The following is a 22,054-nucleotide window of genomic DNA, read 5'->3' as shown; positions in this document are numbered from 1 at the left end:
CAAATCAAGCCTGAACTCTCCCTACAAGCTAAGGCCATTTCCCCACTTTTCCTTCTACCACCTTCGCTGCGCACTACTCACTGCGCGCGTCATTTCTGGCACGTGCCTGGACTTCCCCACGACCCCATCAAAGGGGTCATCAAAAGGTGCTGTTTTGAGAAGCGCCAGGAATGACGCACGCTGAGGGGGCGCAAGAGCGGCAGCGTCGGGGCGGCTGCGTTGTCGCCGCCCCTGTAGTGGGGAGTGCCGCGGGACCCCGCGCTGCTTGGCCCAAGTAGCGTGCAGCAGAAGGTAAGTGGGGAAAGGCCCTAAGATAGCTAAATAGAGACTATTTTATTTTGGTTACATTATAGCCCAGTCTTAGATTGATTAATTAAGGAAACCATGGCCCTCACTGTGCAAGACTTGAGCAAGGCTGTTAAAAATAGGTCATTTTGGAGGTCAGAAATTAATAAGGCCATCGTGGGTCAGAAGTGACATGACAACACTTCACACACACATTTCAGTATGCATAAGTATGTATAACAAAAATGTAATTTTGGAACCATCTGTTGAAGAGGGTGAATACTTTTTTTTTAATGGTGTTAAAAGTTGAACCATCCCATTTCTACCACTTTACCCCATTGGAAGTGTTACCCGTGGAGATACAGTCTCTCAATGCAGTGGGGAATATTAGCTTAGAGCAGACTGCTTATCAATGTTGTGAGAGGCTGGGTAAGGAATCTCTAATACCAGTGTATATGAAGATCAGCTCTTGCAAGAAAATCCAGAGAGAATGTAATGCAAATTTGACCATTTTTATTGCAGGGATAAGGGGTTTACAATCATTTGGTTCAATGCAGCAAACATCCGGGAGGTGCCCAGATGGATTGTTTGAGAAACAATAGAGTGCATTGTAAGGTGGTCAAAAGAAGTTAGTTACAGAAGGGAGTATCTGTTAAGATACTCAGGGTTAAGATAATCAGGTGAGGCAATGACATCAGGAGTCTTCTGGTGGCTGGAAATGAGTATCCATTCAGCAGGGCTACTGTATCGTGTTGAGGACACATTCTTCCTTGGGTATAGAGTTGAAAATGTGCTGATATGGCAAACAAGCTGCATAAGAACAGAAAGCTTCTTGTAGGTAGACCTGGTTTCTTGTAGGTAGACCTTGCTATTGCCAGAGAATGGGCTCCCCATCTCTGCAACGCCAGCATCACCCTTTAGGCTGGCACCCAGGCAGAGATACCTGTGAATAAGCACTCCCCCTGCTATGCCAGGATGATATGGTAACAGTAATATTCATATAGACTTTAAGAAAAGGAAGAGTTTGGATTTATATCCCCCCTTTCTCTCCTGTAGGAGACTCAAAAGGGTTTACAATCTCCTTGCCCTTCCCCCCTCACAACAAACACCCTGTGAGGTGGGTGGGGCTGAGAGAGCTCTGAAAAGCTGTGACTAGCCCAAGGTCACCCAGCTGGTGTGTATGGGAGTGCACAGGCTAATCTGAATTCCCCAGATAAGCCTCCACAGCTCAAGCAGCAGAGCGGGGAATCAAACCCAGTTCCTCCAGATTAGAATGCACCTGCTTTTAACCACTGCTGCTCCTCCTGCTGTGAAAAAAGAATTAAAAATGGCCAAGCTACACTTCTGCACACAGACAACTTTTTTATTATCATAATTTTACATTCTGTTTCAGGTTATCTATTCTGTTTTTTTTTTCAAATTGTTTGCTACAGTTCTATATTATGTCAAAGAATGTTACATAGGGCACAATCAGACATTAACTTCCTGGGGATTTCAATAAATAAACTGCATGTTTCTAAGTTAGGAAAAAAGTTGGAAAATATCAATGAAATCTCAGAAACCACAGGACTGAACTGCAAAGCCCTGCATAGTTCTTTATCTTTCCTCATGACTAAAGAAACAGAACAAATTACATACAATAGGAAATGCAGAAATCATGAAGATGTACTTATTTTGCATCATGTATACAAATTTGGATTGCACTTGTTAGAGAACTTGGGAGCAGAATTTTGATAATTTTTTTTAACCACAATGTTCTTAGAGTTCTGTAGGATATCACTGTTTAGCCACTTTTAGTACTAACCTTCCCATTTCATTTAATCACCATCCATACCGTATACCATAATTGCCACAAAAGATAGTATTTTTAGGAAGAAGTTAATGGAGCACAGTTTATCCAACTATCAAGGATTGGTTAAATCCATATTAAAAACAGCAAGGAGAAACTGTACCTGACCCTGGCAGAAAGGAGACAAACAGGATTATGCAACCATCTGTTCCAGCCTGCCACCAGATCATATCCTGCCTTTCTCAGTATGTGTATCAAATGGTGGTATGTACTGAATTTGTACTTAATAGAGTAGCTGATCGTCCAACTGTACTTACTGGTGGTTGAATATTTGCTTTCCTGATTTAACGTCAGACCTTTGGCCAGTAAGCCCTAGTTCTTAAAATACAAATAACTAAAAAAAATGGGAGTTAGAATAATGTAACATTATTAACATTATTAGTTTCTGGAAGCCAATTGCAGACATTCCCAAATAATAAATAAATGCAGTTGAAAGGTAAAATAAATAAGGTAAAACATCCATAGGCATGCTAACCTCTTGAAATCATAGACGAAGCTTATTCACACCACGTTTCTGGCTCTATTATAAAGAACAAGTTTCTTTTTAAACAGAAAGTATACAATTCTGCAAGTTGCCAGATATTTTTATTCCCAATTTCACCTTGAATTTGATCATCATCTATATCATCACTGTAACTAGAAACATATGTTTTATTCCAGTGAATGGTACAGTATGCCAATTAGGAAGAGGATTTTAAGGCATACATGAAATTTGGGATTAGGTACATAACACCCAATCAGGCTTAGTGGGAGGGGCTTTAGGACAACAAAAAAGTTCAGCCATTAAGAGTAGATCAACAATATCCCGCTAATAGAACATTTGAGTTTTAATTTGCAGAGGAAAATAATCAGTGAGAAGAATTCCGAAGAACAAAAGAACTGGGTAGGAAGGAGACAGAGGGATCTGGAAATGTTCACAAGGGACTCCAGCAACGTTTGCAAACAGTTAACACACAACAGAAATTGCAATTGCACGTTGTGAAACAATACATGAAGGTAGTGCAAGGGAAAGGCTTCGCTCTTAAGGTAACTTAATATTTCCTTAATGCTACTTGACCACCCCGTGGCAAGCAAAGCAAGTAACTAAATAGTAGTAAAACAGTGGAATAATCAATTAAAATAAAAAGCAAATCAATTCAACAACTCAAAGCTTCAAGAAAGTAAAATACCCAAGGGACCCATTAAAAAAGAACCGTAAACACTTTTACTTGGAAATACCGCGATCATAAACAGTAAAGAATATTATTTATAGCAGACTAATTAAAAAGTCCAAGGCATGATCTTGAGTAGAAACTTCAAGCAAGCATATGGCCAAGGAAGGAAAGCCTCGTGGAGGCACTTCGGAAGGAGTAGCACAAAAGGAAACGAATCGACAGGGAAATGCCAGTGACAGTTACGGGCAAGAACTTTTCTGGAGGATCATCACGGACGGAGTATGGAAACTCTGTGCTCCGTGAGCAAACAAAGAATCCGAAGGAAGAGGCCGCGGCACTCAGGAGGGCCGTTAACGGCCAACAGTACATCATGACCCCACAGGTGACTCAATCCCGAGCGTCAATAATGATACAAACACGATTAAATACATCCGCGCTGACGTCAGACGATAGCTCCACCCCCACAATGTAGCTGACCCGGGTAAGTCTCTTCTGCATTGACCCGGTCTTAAAGATTAACCAATAAGGGAAACGGGTGGGCGTGGCGTCTTCGTGTGGGGCGGAGCGCGCCTGTCGCGCGCCTGTCGCGTGGGGAAGGGGTGTGGCTTCGCGGCCGAAGTGGGAAGGACGTTGTGGCGGGTGGGCGGGGCGTCGCGGCGGCCGCGCGCTGACGGAGTTGGCTTGTACGTCAGCGCCAGGATGGCCGTAGCTGCCGAAGCGACGCGAGCAGCAGGAGTAGCCTCCGGTGGCGGCTTCGCGGCCCCGGCGGTGGCAGTGGCGGCGGTGGCTGCGGGGTGGCGGGCGGCGTAAAATGGCGGCGCTGCAAGGAGGGGGAAGGTACGGGGTGTCTTGCGGCAGGATCAGCCAGGACAACATCACGGTGCTGCACGTCAAACTGACCGAGACTGCCTTCCGAGCGCTGGAGAATTACCAGGGCAGTAAGGTGAGGAGGTCTCCCCACGTAGCCTGGCGAAAGGGGCGACGCGGCGAGTGGGAAGCTGAGAACCGCGGTTGGTCTCCCCAAGGACGCGGAGAAGGCGGGAGGGTTAAGCTGGGGGGAGGATTCCTTCTCCTAATGCCAGTGTCCTCCCTGGCCCCGACACTTGGGCCGCGATTGTCGCCCCCTCGCTCTCGCCTGGACTTGTTCCAAGGCGGGGGGGGGGTCGATGAAGTTCGGTCGGGTCAGGCTGGGATGGATGGTCCCTTTGTAAGAGTCGTCTTTTTCCCTGCTTCTCCCGTCTCTATAGATAGCCTGCCTGTTTATAGATCACGTCAAATAAATCCTGTTTCCTTACTCGACTCCTTTTCCCTCACTTCTGTCCTCTTGCTTCCACCCCCTCCCCCCGATCCTATTTAAAAAGTTCTAGTCGTTGAAAAATGGCCAGGTAAGGCTGGTCCCAGTGCCTCACGTAAAGGAAGGCGAGTGGCTGTTGCCGATTTCTTAAAGATGGCATTCACAGACGAAAGTCCTTTCTTTCGGTGCCCGTGTCAGCTGGTGCCTCCGGAACTGCTGTCGACCGGAGCCTGTAACTCCCAGACGAGGCAGATTCTGCTGAGCTGCCGTTTATTTTTAAGTTCGCGTCTTCTCTGTGCTGATCTCTCTCTCTTTCTCTCCTGAACTGATGCTTGTGTATGCATTAGGCCTCTTTCTCAAGCACCTTTTTCCCCTGAAAGTGTGAGTTTACTGCTTTAATTTTAATTGACAATGGCAACTGTGACGGATTTATGGCATCTCTTTATAATCCGGCTGACCAGGTGCCCTAGGAAAAAGTTAGATGGGGTAGTTTTCACAAGTATTCTGTGGCAGGAATAGCTGCCATATCAGAGTTAATTTTTAAAAATAACATGGGGGGTTGAAAGAAAAGCTTGTTGTTTTTGGTCATGAGCAATGTTTTAAGGCATTTATTCTTTTTAATTTCTCCTGAAATGGTGGCCTGCCCCCCCCCCCCCAACTGCAAAGCTTAATAGTATTTGGGGGCGGGCGGGGTGTCATAATTGGATTGAGTAGAACTGTAAAAAGGAATGCATCATAGGTTTCTGGGGAGGGGAATGGAGAAATGATAGTCCTCATTGCATTTTCCCCCGTACTGTAGCTTTCCAGTAACTCGAGCCTTCACTTGTGTCTGCTCAGCATACACTAGAAACGGCTGTGAACTGCTCTGGCACAGTGAAAAGGATTAAGCTCTCATTAGCTAGTTTTTAAAAGGAATTTCAAGCTAAATATCTGTTCTCCATTTCAGAAGTTGCCTTTTGTTTCTGTTACTGAGAAATCTAGAAAAGCTGTTGTATTAGACTATAGAAATCCTGAGACTACAAAAAGGTGCTGATGAAGCTTTTTAAAAAATAATCTTGTATGCCTTCTATAGTGCCAGCAGGCATTCCTCCAAAAGGCTTCCTTTGACACAGTAAAAGTAGCAGTTCTGAAGATAACCTAGAAACATACTAAAACCAGACAGAATTTGAATAACAGGTTTTCGATAGAAAGCAGACTATTTTTTGAGCCCCAACACTTCTTTCTTTTCTCAAATTTTCATGCAGAAAGATGACTCAGATGTGGTTTTCCCAGAACTGACCTCCAAATTGTGCCTTTTCCTATGACTAATGTTTGTTTCGCTTTTCTTAATAAGTGGTTGAATCTAAAATAGAGTATGTGGATAAGCTTCCTTCAAGGATCTTGCTTCTTCTGTATGTTAACATGTCTGGCCCAACATTCCCCCTGCCTCCATAGCCATTCACCAGTGTAGGGTTGCTGGATTTTGTGCTGCATAATTATATATTTTAGCAGCCTTTCCCCTTGTTAAACCTGAGTGAAAATTGTAACTTCTGTCCAATGATCCACCAGGGCCAACCTTATTTCCAGCAATATATGCAGAAGAAAGTTGACTCAATGAATGCCATAGTTGTTATTCCATGCCTATAACTTTCAGACTTTATCAATTGCTGCTTTACATTTTAACCTTGCTTTGTTTTCTCCACTGTATAATTAACAGAAATAGAACTGAGACAAAACAAAGCATGGTTGGATGTACAAGTGTTTCTTGTGCATCTTTGTTATCAGACAGTCATTAATTTCTGAACTAATTAAAAATAATTCCTAAAGTTTAGATACTTTCAAGGGTGGTTTTACAACAATATATTAAACAAAATGTAGTGGGTAGTTCTTTAGTATAAGATCTGAACTGCATTATTTACTTACAGTACTTGTGATTTTTCTTTCCTTTTTTGAAACCAGCCTCATGTATTATGTTGAGAAAAGGTTTATTAAAAAGAAAACCTAATTGCAATTAAACCTATTAAAAAGAAAACATAGTTGCAGTATTCCAAGGAGATTGTGAAGATTTCGTTGAGGCTGAAAATGCATGTGTTTTAAACTTCTATAATGCCTTTCCAGTTTAAAGAATGCAAGACATCCTGCTTTATGATACAGAAGAAAAGAAGTTTTTAGATCTGAACTTGTAACATTTCCAGAATAAATTAAATGTGAAAAGCAAAATCCACACAACAAGAAAATTACTCCTAATTTAAAATGTTATTATAAGATGTGTTCGATGAATAGAGTTGGTCAGTATTAATCCAAACACAGTGACACTGTTGCATGTTACAGCACATCGCTATTTAAAGTTTTTGCTGATTTCAGCTAAACTGCTTTTGCCAATAAATTAATCTTGAAGGTAGCCTAATTGCCTTTAACTTTTAAAGTCAAGTGTGATTAACTTTCAGCTTGATTTTAACCCTAAAGATGGTTTTAGAATCTAAAATGTTTCACAGTGCTCGTCGAGGTTTTTTATTAGAGCTAAATAGTTACATTATGTGAACTAGTAAAATGTAGTAGTTCAAAAGTTACGTCTATTATTCATACAATAACTGCTGTATACTCCTGCAACACATAATGCAGCAGGTTTTTTTTAAAGAAACAAAACTTGATCACCATTTGAACAGCTAAAGTGTAAATTAGGTGTTAAATCTAGCAGTATTATTTGGTTAAAGAGTGTCAGGTATTTCTGGGCTTACTTTTGGATTGGATTTTGCATCTGTCTTCTCATTGTTGACATTGCTAAATTGCAGAGTATCTCAGAACAACCAGTAATTTTAGGTACCCCAGTCAGAGGGTATCCAAATACCCTTGGATAATGTCAGTTGTGTTGCTCAGATTCTGGGGATCACAATATGGTAGGAATAATAAAGAATTAATTTCATAATTGTTTGTAAACATTATTTTATGTTCATAATGAAAGCAAAACAAGGTGTTGGAGAAAACCAAAGAACCTGTAGAGCTTAACTTAAGATCTAGTATTTTTGTTCTGTTTTTATTGAATTGTTTAATTTAATTGTTTTATAATTTTAAATGTTATTTTTAATTATTTTAATATTTTTGTGTGTGCCACTTTAGGAACACTGATAAGGTGGGAAGGCAGCATAAAAATATTTTAACAAAAAATGACATTTTTGGCTGATTTCATTAGAGGTAGGCAGTTTTATTGTGTGAGCTTTTAGCCACGATATGTTATACGGTATGTTTACCTCAAGATGAAATGTTGAAAGCAAGGAAGGCCTTAAAGTCTTCTCATGAGTCCTTCAGTAGGTAGTGAGTGAGTGCAGACATCACAAATCATAATTCACTTGTGATATGAACCAACCCAAAATTTGTAGGCTTATGCTCTCCTTCCTTCAGCTAAGACCTGAAGGCTTCCTAAATCAATCTATGCTGAGCACACAAGGGAAGTGGGTAAGGATTACATGAATTGAAGATTTCAGACTCATTCACATCACCAGCAAACTGGTTTGTTCATGACATCTGAGTGCAGCTGCTGAGATTACTCATCTAAACTGCTTTAGTTGTTGCATGCTGATAGTCTTAAGATAAATATTTCTTTATAATATATTGTAGATCTTCTTTGTAAATGTTGTCAAAGTACTAAACTAAAGTGAAATACCATTTGTCCAATAAAAAATGATCTTGGGGTGATCTCATTATGTATTTTCATATTTGGTAATACTTGAACTTGTTCTTTCCTTGGCTGTAAATTTCTCTGGAGGGAAGAAGGGTGTGTTTGGTTCCCCCCACCCCCAGTTCTATTTAATCAGCAAATTCAAGATAGTTTAATTGGAGAAAAAAATTGGACAAGGAATGTCAATAGTGGGCTGAGCTGCTTCCTTCTGCAGATCTGTAATCAGACTTTGCCTGCTTCCTAACTGGCATTGGCACTCTTCTAAATATGATCACACTCTTGAAGGTTGACTTCATAACTAATACTCATGGAATCTGATGTGTGTGTGTCAAGGCCAGCTTTGTATGTCAAGGCCAGGTTTTTATGTGCCCATAAATAACCAGTAAGAACATTGGGGTCAGGGCAGGTGTTAATAGTTCGACTACTGATGGATCAACAGGTTGATTTTTTTTTCTTTTCTCTTGTGCTGGCATTTAAGAAACTAAAAATTGCTTAGGAGTTTGAGCACATGTTCTGGCATCAGTTCATCTTGGTTTAGGGTTAAAATGTGGGCAGCCTTTGGAGGTAAACTGCACCAAGATTGTTAGTGTGTAACATGCTTCACATATCATATTACGTAAGGCTCAGCCTAAACCTTGGGTAGGAATGCACACTCTATATCCAGCACACTCTATATCCAAAACAAGCTTTTCATGTTTGGTTTGTAACGTCAAAAGTGTACAGAGTTTTACAAAAGGTAAGACAGGTATCTGCCCAAAGCAGCTCAAAATCTAAAAATAAATAGAAAATTGAAGGAGCAATAGCTGACTGCTTAAGGGGATATTTGGTTTGGAGTGGGGTTTCTCCCCATTTTTTAGCCTCTGTTTTACTGTTAACAGCTCTGTGTCTATATATGTGTAGTTTAAACTACACATTCAGTGTTCCAGTATGTAAAAGAGTAAAGGTGTCCAGTAGCACCTTAGAGACCAGCAAGATTTTCAGGGTTTGAGCTGTCAAGAGTTCCCTTCGTCAGATAACTTTGATTTTCAAAAGCTCATACCCTGAAAAACTTGTTGGTCCCTAAGGTGCTACTGGACCTGATTCTAGCCATTCAACTTTAGGCCTACACAGCTACCCTCTGAAAATGTGTAATATGTCCCAAATATATGGCATTTTCCTCATTCCAGTTTGTTCTTGTTGGAAGACTTTTTTCAGAGTCAAGAAGTTACTAGAGATTGTAACCAACTACAGATACATATCTTAAGTGCTTCCTATTAGCAAAATTGTCCTTAACCTTTTTTGTGTGTTGAGCAAGGGGTGGGAGCATGAAAAGAAAAAATGAAGATGGAAGCAGGTAGCTGCTTTGCTGCATATAATGGCTTGCAACAGCACCCTCAGCGATCTAAATTTCTGAAAGAAAGGCTGCATTGTTTCAAGTCACTATAAAATTAATGCAGAAATTTAGCAGTGAATTTGTTATTTATTATTACAGTTTCAGTTTTATTTGAGTGGGCTGCTGAGGTCCACTCTTATTCATGTGTGAAAAGTTTGCCCTAGATCATGAACCAAGAGGGAAAGAGATTGAGATTCCGATGTGGTTATGCAATGAGACTTTTCTGTGACTGGCATTTGCTGCAGAGTAAATCATGAATGAAATACATGTTCGTTTCTACAACTTAAACTCAATTGTAGACTATTAATATTAATTGATGTATGATGGAGTGCTACAGAGAGCTCCCATTAAAAAGAAATATCAGCGCTCATAAATTGACTCCATGTGCTGGAACCAAAATCAAGTATTGGGAGGAGATTAACAGGGAAAAATTACATATAAAACATTTGCCATAGTATGTTGCCCACATAGTATGTTGCCCACATCCTGCTTTTATGTGGCCTGAAAGAATAATTTTGCTCTTGAGAAAATGAATTTATCTTGTATGAGCTACCAAATAAGATTGTCAACGAGCAATTGAATATCACTGTTTTGTCATTTTCTTTGCCTTGTGTAAAGCATAGATCGTTTATAATAAAGCTATTCACTCAATTTTATTGTATTCAGTTCATTTCCAAAAGTCCCATTCACATTCATGTTTTACTTGTACAAAAGCAAATTTAGCTAGCAGGCCTCTTTTTGTATTTGTACATACTAAATCAGCCTGTTACAAGGTAACAAACCATTTACTATTGAATATTTTAAATTTTGCTTACAGTTTAAATTTTCTAAATTAGGAGGAAAGGCTTTGGGTCCAGTAACTATTCCAGTGGGGGCTGAGACAACTAGATTGAGCAAAGTCTCGTTGCTAATCCCTTTCTTGTAAAAGCTAATTCTTTCCCATATATTCTAGCTAAATCACATTTCTCTTACTCCAGTTCAGTGAAAGATAACTTTCAGTTCCAACCAAAGGGGGGAAAGGGCTCTAAGGAATGAAGTGGTCTTGCACTGGAGGGTTTGCCCTCCCTGAGGCACTTACCCCAGCGGGGGTGGGGGGCAGACGTGCCAGTGGCCACCCATCCTGCATCCATACCACCACAGAACCCAGAAGTCCTGGCTACAGCGGGGCTGCGCTCATGTCCCACTCAGATGCCAGTGTGGAGGGAGGTGGGGCACTCCTGGTGGTGTCACCTCCTGGGATTGGGGGCCAGGAACACTGTGCTCCAGCCCTCAGATTTATGCCACCCTTTTGGTGGTGTAAGTCCTATTAACCCTATGGGGATTTCTAGCAGTGGGAGATTTGGGGTCTTTCGTAAGCTCCTCTCACTGCCAGAAAACTCTCTTGGAGGTGGTGGGGCAGCATCATAGTGGTGCTGCATCCCACCACCTTCGGATTTGGATGTGGCTGTTTATTTCAGATCTCAGATTCAATAGATACAGAAGTTTTTATATTCTGATTCTGAATTTAATTCTAATGAGAGGTAACTTCTTTTCCTGTAGAATCTGATTCCTTCTCGGCCTTCCATTCAATTTCAAGGACTCCAAGGGGTGAGTGCTTATCTTTAAAATATATTACTGTTACTTATGTTGATAAAAATATAAGGGATGGATATCACTCTTTCCTACTGCTTTCTGTTGGATAAGAAGCTATTCCAAAGTGAAAGGCCATGTGCATTTGAATCCCTCCTTCCTACTCCCCCTCACTTATTGAAATCAGTAGATAAGGCTTTGTCTCCTGAGTCAGGTTTGCACTGTATAAAGCAGAGGTTTCTCACAGTTGGTGCTTGCATATGTAGAAAACCCTCCATTGTGATATAGTTTCATGATGACTTTTTACAACAGGTTTATTGGGGTGTTAATGTGTTATATCTGTTGATGTCTGTCTTGGTAAGAGTGATCTTGAGCTGTTTAAATTTTGGAGCACTTCTGATCTTGAGTTTGGGGGCAGAAAGAAGAGTCAACAAGTTTTAAAACAAAGGCAAGCAAATTGTTGTTAGATTTCCGTCAGGGTGAATTGGATTTAAATCACAAATTGAATCATTAGTCAGTAAGACTGGATTTAAATTATGGTTTTCTAAATAAATACTCTTTCTTGCTGATATAATCTTAATATTTTCAAACAGATGGTTTCATTTTTAGAATAACAACTTTTCATTTCAGCTTAGTTTTGCACTTATATCAAAAATATTACTTATTTGGTTATACTATTAGAAATACATAGATAGTTCACTTTGCAATAATTATCTATCTCCAGTTTCATTCAGGCTATTTTGTTTTTGTTTTTTGTTGGCCTGATTGCATTTTGCATGCATGCCTATGTGACCTATAGGTAGAGAAACGCCATTAAAATATTCCCAGACTGGGTCTCTGTTATCATTGATTTTTATCCACCCTGGTTTCCATGGTGGCACTGTGTTCTGGAACAGTGTCAGAACGTTTATGGTGTGAAAACAAATAAACTTTCTTTACCTTTTACCATTTTTCTGTTTTGTTTTTAAAGAATAATGTGTTTATAATAATATATAGCAAGTACAATGTGTATTTTGGTCACCTGGGTACCCAATTTTGGGCTGCATGGAGTAATAAATTTATGTCCTAAATTCTGTATGTATGCTGTGATCTTAAGATTCTAAATTTCTCCATATGCCAGTTTGCCTTTGACTAGGAAATGCTAGCCAAGTTTGTAAATCAGATATAAAGATACAGTTGGGGGAGATTTTATTTAGATGCTTATCGAAGTTCTAGATTTAATAGTTTAATTTAGTTTCTGAGCTGGGTTTACCTGTCTCAGTTGGTAATTATATGGTAACCATCTCTCTTCAAGTTGAATGTTAGCTTTTAGAGTAACATGGATAAAGCCCCATTATGGAACAGTAAGATATTATAGCAACAGCTGCTTCATAAGGTTACCTCTTGTGATGGCAATGATCATTGATAAAATAAGGCAGTATTTAATCGATATCGTACATTTGGTTTCTAGAAGCTCTGCATTAAGTCTGTGAGGTATAAGTGATCAGATATCATTAATTGTGATAGATGAAGTAGACCACCTCATACTTTTAAAAACATATATTTAGTTTACATATAGTTAATAGCACTATTGGCCAGTATTTTGTCTAATTTTTAAAAATTTCTATTTTCAATATGAGCTGGAAATTGAGCACACACTTTTTCTGCAAATATTTCCTAGTTATTGTTTAACCATCGTATCCTCACTGATCAGTCATCTGCAATGAGTAAGCCACAATGTCTGCTTTTTTCTTTACAGCTGACAAATTAAAAATCTGCTTGCAAAGATAATGCCTTTTGCTGTTTAATCTTTACACTGTTACTATTTTAACATTCATTTACTCAGTCATAAATTTGTAAGCTTGGCTTTTTACCAATAATCCAAGCAAACTGCACTCATTCTGTTTAGTATAAGTGGCCTACCAAGAGTTGCTCCATAGATGCCCGTATCCGAAGAGTAACTACATTTTGGATTTTTAATACCTAGCAAGTTTTGTGTTCCACAGTGTAAGCTCTCTAACAGTCCAAATAGTAGTTTTGGTTCAGCTGAGGTTAATTGCTTTCAATGTCTGTAGTTGCTGTAAATTTTGTTTCACATACGTGTTTCCAGTGATACTTAAAATAATTTCTGGCAATTATTATTTCCAGCAGTATAAAGAGACTCCCAAATTAAAACCTGTATGAAAACTAAGCCCTTCGTGTTTGGGAGGTAGTTTGTAAGAAATTCAAAGACCCATGTAAGAAGTTGAAATTCCCAGTAGAATGGTTAGGACTAGTATATTTAATTTTCTTTGCTATCCTTTAACCTCTGCCAACCAGTTTTGTAAAAAAAAAAAATCAGGGACGGTGCATTTTGAGTGCTTACTATCCAAAACATTTGCTTCCTGACAATTTCTTGATGTATCTGAAACCGACATTCCCTGTCAGCCATACGGTCGCGCAGACACTGTACCCTATCTACTGGCCTAGATAATGAATAGGATCAAGGCTTATGCAGAAGATAGCCTTCTTAAAGTCACTGAAACTGTGCAGCAATTTGTAGAAAGTTGCAATCCTTGTAACCTTTGGGAAGCACATGGAGTTGAAAAGTTTGTACCTACTGGGAAGCACGCACGGGCAGGTGAAAGAGAGACAGTCCATAGATCGTACTCACCCTGCTGCACCTAACAGAGTAGACAGAGGTAAACACACTAACAAGCAGGATTGGACAGACTTGGGAATAGAGTGACTCAAGCTTCACATTTTTCAAACTGGACTAGGCATTGAAGCTTAGAAAGTATTGAATCTTAATAAGAGAGAACTGTTGATTCAGGAAACCAGACAAGGCAGCCTCTTAGGTTCAGAGTCAGATAGGGCATTGTATGCTTTATGCAGACATCTGACCGTCAGCATGTAAAGTGGGAAGGGTGGTTGGTATAGGTCCTGGGTGGTTTTTGTTTTGTTTTTTCCAAAAATGTAATAGTTAAGGGAAGCTGAACCTTGTGCTTTCCTTCCACTGTACATTGCTGTTCTTGTACCTGAACCATATTTCTCCTGGCCATGGTTGATTGTAGTTGCCCTTTGAATAAGCAGTTAATGGTGAATCATCATTTCTCCACACTCCAACAACTTACACTGTCCCCATAGGCCCCTCAGCCCTTTTAAAAACTCTTTGAAAAAGCAGCTTAAAAATATCCATAAGACAGTCCTTAGGCTAAAAACAGAACAGCTTTAAAAGATAAACTCCTAAGTTAAAATCATGGGTTTAAAAAGTTTGTTGGCCTGGTACTTCAAAAGCAGTGAAGTATGTACTAGCTGAGGCTCAATTGGTGAGGGGGGGGGGGGGGGGGCATTCCCACGGGATGGTCCTACTACTGAGAAAGCCTTGTCTCCAGTAGGCACCTGCCTCACCTCTGAGTGTGAAGCACAGAGAACAGGGCTTAGGAAGCAGATTTTAACTGGTTGTCTGAACAGTATAGGAGGAAGTGTTCTTCAAGTACACCCAAGCTATTAAAGCATTTTGACTTGTGAGCCAGCTCTTTGGATTGTGCCCAAACCAGACAGGCAGCCACTCCAGATCCTTCAGCACAGGAATGATACAGTTCTGTAACCATTGCATTATAGCAGCCTAGCCACCGCTTTTGGAACCAACTGTAATTTCCAGAAAGTATTCAAAGGCTTCCCTACAAGAGTGCCTTACAGTAATCTTGTATGTTATCAGACCATGGACCACTGTAAAAGGAGCTTAATGGTAAAAGGAGCTTAATGGCACTGAGGAGACCTGAACCAACAACTGGAGGCTAGGATTCATCAGCACCATACAAATGTGTTCCTACAGGGAAGTATTGTTCTGCCTCCTCCCCCAAAGCCCCATTGAGTCCTTGAGCAGCTTTTGTTATTGACCAACAGCACCCTAGTCTTTTGTGGATTGAGGTTGGCCCTCATTCATCTCATTGCTGTCTCCAGGAGCCCTTTTAAGACTTACAGACCCATCAGGCTCAATTATTGAGAAATGGTATTGGACGTCATTGGCACATTTGTGGCACTTTAATCCAAACACCTATGCCAGTGGTGGCGAACCTTTAATCCAAACACCTAGGCCAGTGGTGGCGAACCAATTGGCCATGCTGGCAGGGGCTGATGGGAATTGTAGTCCATAACATCTGGAGTGCCAAAGGTTCGCCACCACAGACCTAGGCAGTCTGTCTCAACAGTTTAATAAAGATGTCAAACAGTATAGGAAACTAGATAAATGTTTGCAGAACCCCATAGCGTGAATTCCCAGCAGCTGTTCCCCAGCATTGTCTTCTGGAATGTGTCAGCTAAGGTGCATTCAGAACCACTTAGGCATAGTGCTTCTGCTGCCAATTTAGCCAGCCTCTCCACAAGAGTACCATGATCCAGGAGAATCAACAGGGTTGCACTTCCTCTGTTAGAGTCTTGGTAAAGATAATCAGTTAAAAGGAATGATCTTGTCCCAAACTCAGGCCTGAATCTGGATTGAAATGGATCTAGATTGAAATGGATCTGGATTGAGTCGATTTAGTGGGAGAATTTATGATACTTCCAGGATAAAATTCATGGACTATAGTTCTTAACAGGGCCCCTGCCAGCATGGTCAATTGGCCATGCTGGCAGGGGCTGATGGGAATTGTAGTCCATGAACATCTGGAGTGCCATAGGTTCGCCACCACAGGTCTAGATGATCCATTTTCTCCTAAACTGGCTGGAGCTGCATATCCACCACTTGCTGAAGCATATAACACAGCATAAAGAGTAGCAACATCGTTTTTAGTTCTTTAATAAAAACAGGATTAAATTGTAGGGAAATTTACTTTTGCAATATGAATTACCACATAAATAACCCCAAAGCAGGGAGCCTCAAGCACAGCAGAAGATCGTTTGATTTCTTACTGAATAGGTGGAATCTGGAGTGCCAAAGCCTCTCAAGCTCAATTCAGCCTATTCCAAAATAGTCATCCTTTATTATATAGGTACTTCTGCCCTCCTTATGGCTATCTCCGCTGTTAGCAAAAGAAAAAAAAAGAGCACACATCCAATTTGCAGAAGATCATCTTTTTATTAGATAATACCAGCAGCGAGGTAACAGATCCAGTATCCAGATTTCTTGACCTACCGGTATATATAACCTAGACATCCACTTGTTAACTTGCCTAATTCCTTTCTCCCCCTCTCCCCTTGTTTTAGCTTTCAATTTATATGTTGATATTTATTCATAATTTTATTTTCATTACCTGTTTGATGACTGAATTCTCTGTTGATAGAATTGTATTATTATGCCAATAAAGGTTGTTGAGTTGAGTTGAGGTACTTCTGAGACAAGCATTTCACTAACTGGATGAAGCAAAAGGTGGGAAGCACCTATACTCTATCCAAATACCTTTTGCCATAGATTCTGCCTTGCCCTGGCAGCTGTACCTGAGTGGGCAATACTGGTGGATAGATATGGGGTTTTCCTAGCCTACCAATCTGTTGGTACCTGTTATAAAGTACTTACATGCTGAATCTGGATTCTGTGTATGACTTACTTTTGCTGGACAAAATTAATTTAATAATGTTGCCCAAAGGGAACAGTATAACAAATACAGGACATTATGCTCATCTAATCTTGCTTATTTCTGTCTCAGATATTTTTCCACATGATATATTTTTATACAGTAAATCATGTGACAGAGTTTGTTTTCCCTCTTCTGTATACATTCATCTGTATTTCTGCACAGTACAGAATTTACTATGCTCTAGCAGAGTTTATAAAGTGCTAATTGCCATCAGAAGAAGAGCATAACTGCATTTTCCTGGTGCCATTATTCATTTGCACAAAAGCTATTCATAGAAGCTGCTGATTTTTGTATGATCTTTTACAGCTCACTTCAGCAGTGAAGTTAAGTTTTATATATTTGCAAAATAGTTAAAACAGCCTGAAATGTTGCACATCTTGAAGAGTGTGATTCTTATTAGAAAGTAGAGGGAAACTTCTGGTTCCTTCTTCTTTTAGAAATTCAGTTACTTGAAGTAGTAAGGGGGAAATTAAATGAAGTAATTTACTAAGGTACATGAGTTATTGTTTGCATCTAAGACTGCTTCTACACAATGCCAGTTCTCCACATACCTCTCATTTATCCTCTGCAGTGAGAAAAAAGGCAAGGCCGTTTCCGCACGGGCAGAAAATGACGGCCTGGAGACGGTGAAAACGCCGTCTCCAGGCCGCCATTCGCACAGGGGGCACAGCTGCAGCGCAGGGCTGCGCTTTACCTCAGCCTGCCGTTCGGGTCGGCCCGAAGCAGATTCCCAGAGCGCTGGGAAGCGCTCTTTTCGGGAATACACCGCCGTGAAGACGCTGCCGAGCGAACTGCAGCGGCTTCACGCCAGCCTCCGGGCCTCGGCATTTTCATTTGTCCCTGGGCCTCCGGCGCGTCGCCCGAGGCCCGAGGATCGCGTCTCCCCTGGCCAGCGCCGCTGGAGCAGGTGTTATTGCAGGGCCAGGGGGGCATGTCCCCAGGCCTCGGCGACGCACCGGAGGCCCAGGGACACTCCGGGGCGGCCGGGCACCGGCGCTCCGCGGCGCCAGCGTCCCGCCTCTTCCCGGGACCGTCCGTGCGGACGGTCCCAGCGTCTTTGGGTCAGCGTGAAATGCGCCGACCCAGCCGTTTCTGCCGCCGTGCGGAAACGGCCCAAGATACTTTTATTTCTCAGTAAAAGCTGGAATTCAAAAAGCTTCATTTTATGCTTCCTCTCCTAGGGAGGCTCCTTGAAGCAGCTTACAAAATAACATTAAGAAAATATAACAATGTTATAATAGATACCCAATATTAAGCTTCAGCCAGATAATTTTTTAAAAGTAGTAGATGGTTGCAACAGATTATTATAACAACATAACAATTGCTAGTTTTAAAAGCCAGATAATGGTGGCTGCAGTGCTCTGACAGAAGAAAACATCACTGATGTGGGCAGACCCTTGGATAATATGCACCTTTCCTTTCAGACCAACTAATAGCACTCATGGACTATACCCAGTGGTGGGATCCAGCAGGTTCGCACCACTTCAGCAGATGTTAACAACCAGTTGTTAAATTATTTGAATCTCACCACCGGAACCGGTTGTTAAATCATTTGAATCCTACCACTGACTGTACCTCTTTCCAAAAAGATCAGAGCGGTGCAATGCTGTTTTGAGAAAACATATTGAGAATGCGGAAAGAAGAGTTGGAGCACAAGTAGACCACTGTGTCATGTGGATGTTCCAAAAGTGCTGGAGTGTATTGTGAAAGCAAAGGAAGCACCTTTGTGGGGAAGTGGCTTTAGTCGTCTGCAATGTAGCCTATAGTTTAGTAATTTACAGTGTGATGCCATTCACAGGTACTCCAGCCTAAGACAATGGGATTGTGCTGTAAATTGCCTAATTGTATTTTCAAGTTTCATAAATAAGAAGGCCAATACATTTCACGTTCATGAATTTATTTTGAGGTTGGAATGGATGTGCAGTATATAATCCTGACAGAGTTTGTAGGCAGAAATGAAAGAGTCAGGGTCTGTAGGTTTGTTGTGTATCCAGCTGCCTAGTATTAGTGCCGCTAGCAGTTTCCACCCTTTAGTCATGGATTGCTAGTTCTTTTCTTTTCTGAAACCAGCAGAGAGGGGAAAATGTTAAAGATATCCATTTTGGATTGTAGAAGGCTGGCTATGTGTGGGTGTAAAGAAAATGAAAAGTATCAGTAGTTGTGGATCTAATAAACGTTAGTTACTGGTGCCTCCTGAGAAGGTACTGAAAGAACTGTCAAAACTCTAGTTTGTTCCTTGTCCATCCTGGATTAATAAGCTACCTAAAAGAAGTCTTTCAAATAATACTGCCAGCACCTCTAAATTAAAAAAAAACAGTTTACCTTGTGCCACAATGTCCCAATAAAGCAGTGTTTTGGCTGAGTGGGAAGAGCAGGGACTCCTTTCGGCCACAGGGCATCTTTCATCAAGTGTTCTTCTGTCAGTTCTGCCTGTTGCATGCAGTTGACAGGCTACATTCAGAGGTAACAAATCCTAGTTTGTGTGGAGAGAGCAAATCCCAATTTGCTGAAGGACCTGCATTATAATGTCACAACAATTTGGTGCTCAGGGAAGGCTTTTGAAACCAAGAAGACCATGATCAGTCGTGGCTCGCAAACAAGAAGGAAGAAATAGGCCAGCAAGGCAAGAAGTCAAGTTGATCATATTTCAGTTCAGCTATAGTGTCCTCACTGGAAAAGTTTCATTGCAGTTATTATGAACAATTGTAATCTGGCATAGAAAACTTTGAGCTGTATTCTGATTGTTTTTCAGTTTGTTAAGATTCCTAAAGCTGATCTCCCAAATGAAGTACACACCTTTAATTTCTATTTGTCAAATGTTGGTAAAGACAATCCTCAGGGAAGCTTTGACTGCGTCCAGCAAACTGTTTCAAGGTAAGCAATTATGACGTATGTTCTGGTGGAGAACTAAAAAATTATTGCAATAAGACAGTAATGCTGCTCTTTCAAATAATGTCAGACATCTTAAGCACTGTTTTAAGATGTGCCTTATCCTCTTGTAGAATAAAAAGTATCTTTTTATGGAAGTCATCTTGCTTAGATTTGATTATGTTATAGAAGACTCCAGCTGGCCTATTTTTGCTGTCTGGTATGAGATTCAGTCACTCCTGTACAGTGCACGTATGCCAAATTATTCCTTCCAATTATATTACAACATAGCACCTGTTTTTGTAGCAGAAGAACAAACATGGTTTTCAGAGCTGTTCTACAAACATTATACATTAATAAAGAATAGGCAAGAGGAACTGATTTTATTACTTGAATATACCCAGGAAACAAATTATGAATCATAACTTTTGTTCTGGTCCCCAAGCAATTCAGGTGTCTTGCACTTGGCCAGAACAGAGTATATATAAGACCCTCAGACAAATAAGTAACAGTTCAAAAATGATTTAATAATATTGAAAGTTTAGGGTTCTGATTTCTCTCATGGATAAATAAATAAAGAGTCCTTGCAATGCTGGAAACTTTGGAGATGGTTTGAAGAATTTGCAGCATCAAATCTTTCCTTAACTGCTTCTAAGGAAGTCTGTGCTGCTGGCTTCTTCTTCTGAGTTCTCCCGGTGTCCTACTTGGACTCTGTTTCCTTGCAATTCTGTTGGAACTTGGTTACTCTGAGTTCTGTGTGTCTCTTAACACCTTAAGCAACTTGGGTTGTATACACCTTAGTCTGAGATATTGCTGTCTCCAGCTTTCTCCAGACACCTGAACTAACTAGACTGACTGTAAAAACAGGAACTGCTAACCAATAAGTATGCTATAGTGCTTTGTCTCTAGAGGGCTTCTTAAAGGGACAGGGTCTAAGGTTCCCTCCCATAGAAAACTATACAAAAGGCAACTAAACCCATTCTAACTAAGGGACTAACTGAGGCTTAGAGAAGGAAAATAGTGAGGGTGTCTCTGGGGGAATGACATCTTTACTACAAAATGTAATAAAAGGAATGTTAATATGTATTCTTCGTGAGAAGTGCATTGAGGTGCACTAGAGAATTTTTATGAATTATAGAAAGTGCAACGGCCTCTAGAAAATTAATGTGTTTATTGTAGCTTTACCTTGTCGGCATGAGAATACTTCTGATGCATAGATGGGGTTGAGAAGGTACATACACATGTGTGGAAAAGTTAAACAGAAAGGAGCTAAAATTTCCTGTAAGGACAATTTTTCTTTCAGGAAACAAGCCGCACAGTACTTGGCAGTGTTTACTTCTGAGCAAAAATGCTTAGGCTCTGGATTGGAAGTATAAATATCAAATCTGATTATTATTTAATACAAAGAAAATATAGTTTCAAAATCTTCCAGCATTTTAAAAAATTTTCTGTAAGAAACAAGTCAGTTGATTTACTGATGATAGCAAGTAAATGTATGTTGAAAACTTTTTCGTTGCCAAATTTTAAATAGATTTCTAGGTTGCATTAAGATGTTACAAACACAAGTTTGTTCACAGTGAACCCCCAAGTTGCTTATTGGCAAGTCTGCTTCCTTTCCTGTTTCCTAAGGAATGGAGCACAACTCAGGGCTTCCTAGTTTTGGAAGCACTAGTCAAGGTTCAGCTTGTGGTGACATCCAGATGCAGGTACCTGATCACATTGGAGTTGGGTTTCCCTGCCCCCTCCAAATAGGATTAAACATAGAATCACAAAATGTTACACTTTGCCCACCCCTGTTTCCCCGAAAATAAGACATCCCCTGAAAATAAGACATAGTGCATCTTTGGGAGTAAAAATTAATATAAGACACTGTCTTATATTCGGGGAAACAGGGTAGGTACTTGCTGGAGTTTGATGGCTTCCCGGTTCCTGCTGGTGAGGGGGTAACGGAGGGAGGACATGAACATGGCAACAAACCACTTTCAGGCCCACTGCAAGTAAACTTTTTTTTCAAAGCGGCCCTATGCATTACCTTCCATCAAGCGAATAGAAACTTTGAAATTCTTATAGCTCACAATTTAGGCATAAGTGGCCTGAAGGAAATGTATTTGTATCTCTTAAAATGAATATTGGTTTTGCTGTGCAGTGTTAAGTCTGTGTTCAGTAGATGTTTATATAGTTTTCCCATTGTTGTTTAGTGGTGGATCCTCTCAGCTCAGTTGTCTGGGATTTATACAGGATAAACTTACAGTGTGTGCAACAAATGATTCTTATCAAATGACCAGAGAACGTATGACCCAGGCAGAAGAGGAGTCTCGCAATCGAAGTACAAAGGTCATAAAACCTGGCGGACCATATGTAGGTATGGTTGTATTCTTTTCTTTTCTGTAATAGTAGGTATGGTTGTATTCTTTTCTTTTCTGTAATAGTAGGAAGCCAACTTCCTGTAACACTAAACACTAAAATGTAAA

The 22,054-nt window shown here is 40.5% G+C and overlaps 1 protein-coding gene and 1 long non-coding RNA gene across 2 annotated transcripts in view; one reads left to right on the top strand and one right to left on the bottom strand.

Annotated features, from left to right (window-relative positions):
• Nucleotides 1–1,058: 1,058 nt before the first annotated feature.
• On the bottom strand, nt 1,059–3,691 carry LOC125437110. The gene is made up of 3 exons (XR_007245136.1): nt 3,532–3,691; nt 2,392–2,452; nt 1,059–1,095 (listed from the first exon to the last, which is right to left on the bottom strand). It is a non-coding gene; the product is annotated as an uncharacterized LOC125437110 (long non-coding RNA).
• A 290-nt stretch (nt 3,692–3,981) lies between these two features.
• ELL2 (elongation factor for RNA polymerase II 2) overlaps nt 3,982–22,054 on the top strand; it is a 42,920-nt gene continuing 24,847 nt past the window's right edge. The window contains exons 1-4 of the mRNA XM_048503730.1: nt 3,982–4,231; nt 11,149–11,196; nt 19,468–19,589; nt 21,782–21,945. Of these exons, the coding sequence (XP_048359687.1) occupies nt 4,100–4,231; nt 11,149–11,196; nt 19,468–19,589; nt 21,782–21,945 (466 nt within the window). The 5' untranslated portion in view covers nt 3,982–4,099. The remainder of the gene's footprint in view (nt 4,232–11,148; nt 11,197–19,467; nt 19,590–21,781; nt 21,946–22,054) is intronic.

Source organism: Sphaerodactylus townsendi, linkage group LG07 (genome assembly GCF_021028975.2).
Source record: "Sphaerodactylus townsendi isolate TG3544 linkage group LG07, MPM_Stown_v2.3, whole genome shotgun sequence".
Lineage (NCBI taxonomy): Eukaryota > Metazoa > Chordata > Lepidosauria > Squamata > Sphaerodactylidae > Sphaerodactylus > Sphaerodactylus townsendi.
The sequence above is the reverse complement of the archived record's forward strand: the minus strand, read 5'-3'. Positions and strand labels throughout refer to the sequence as shown.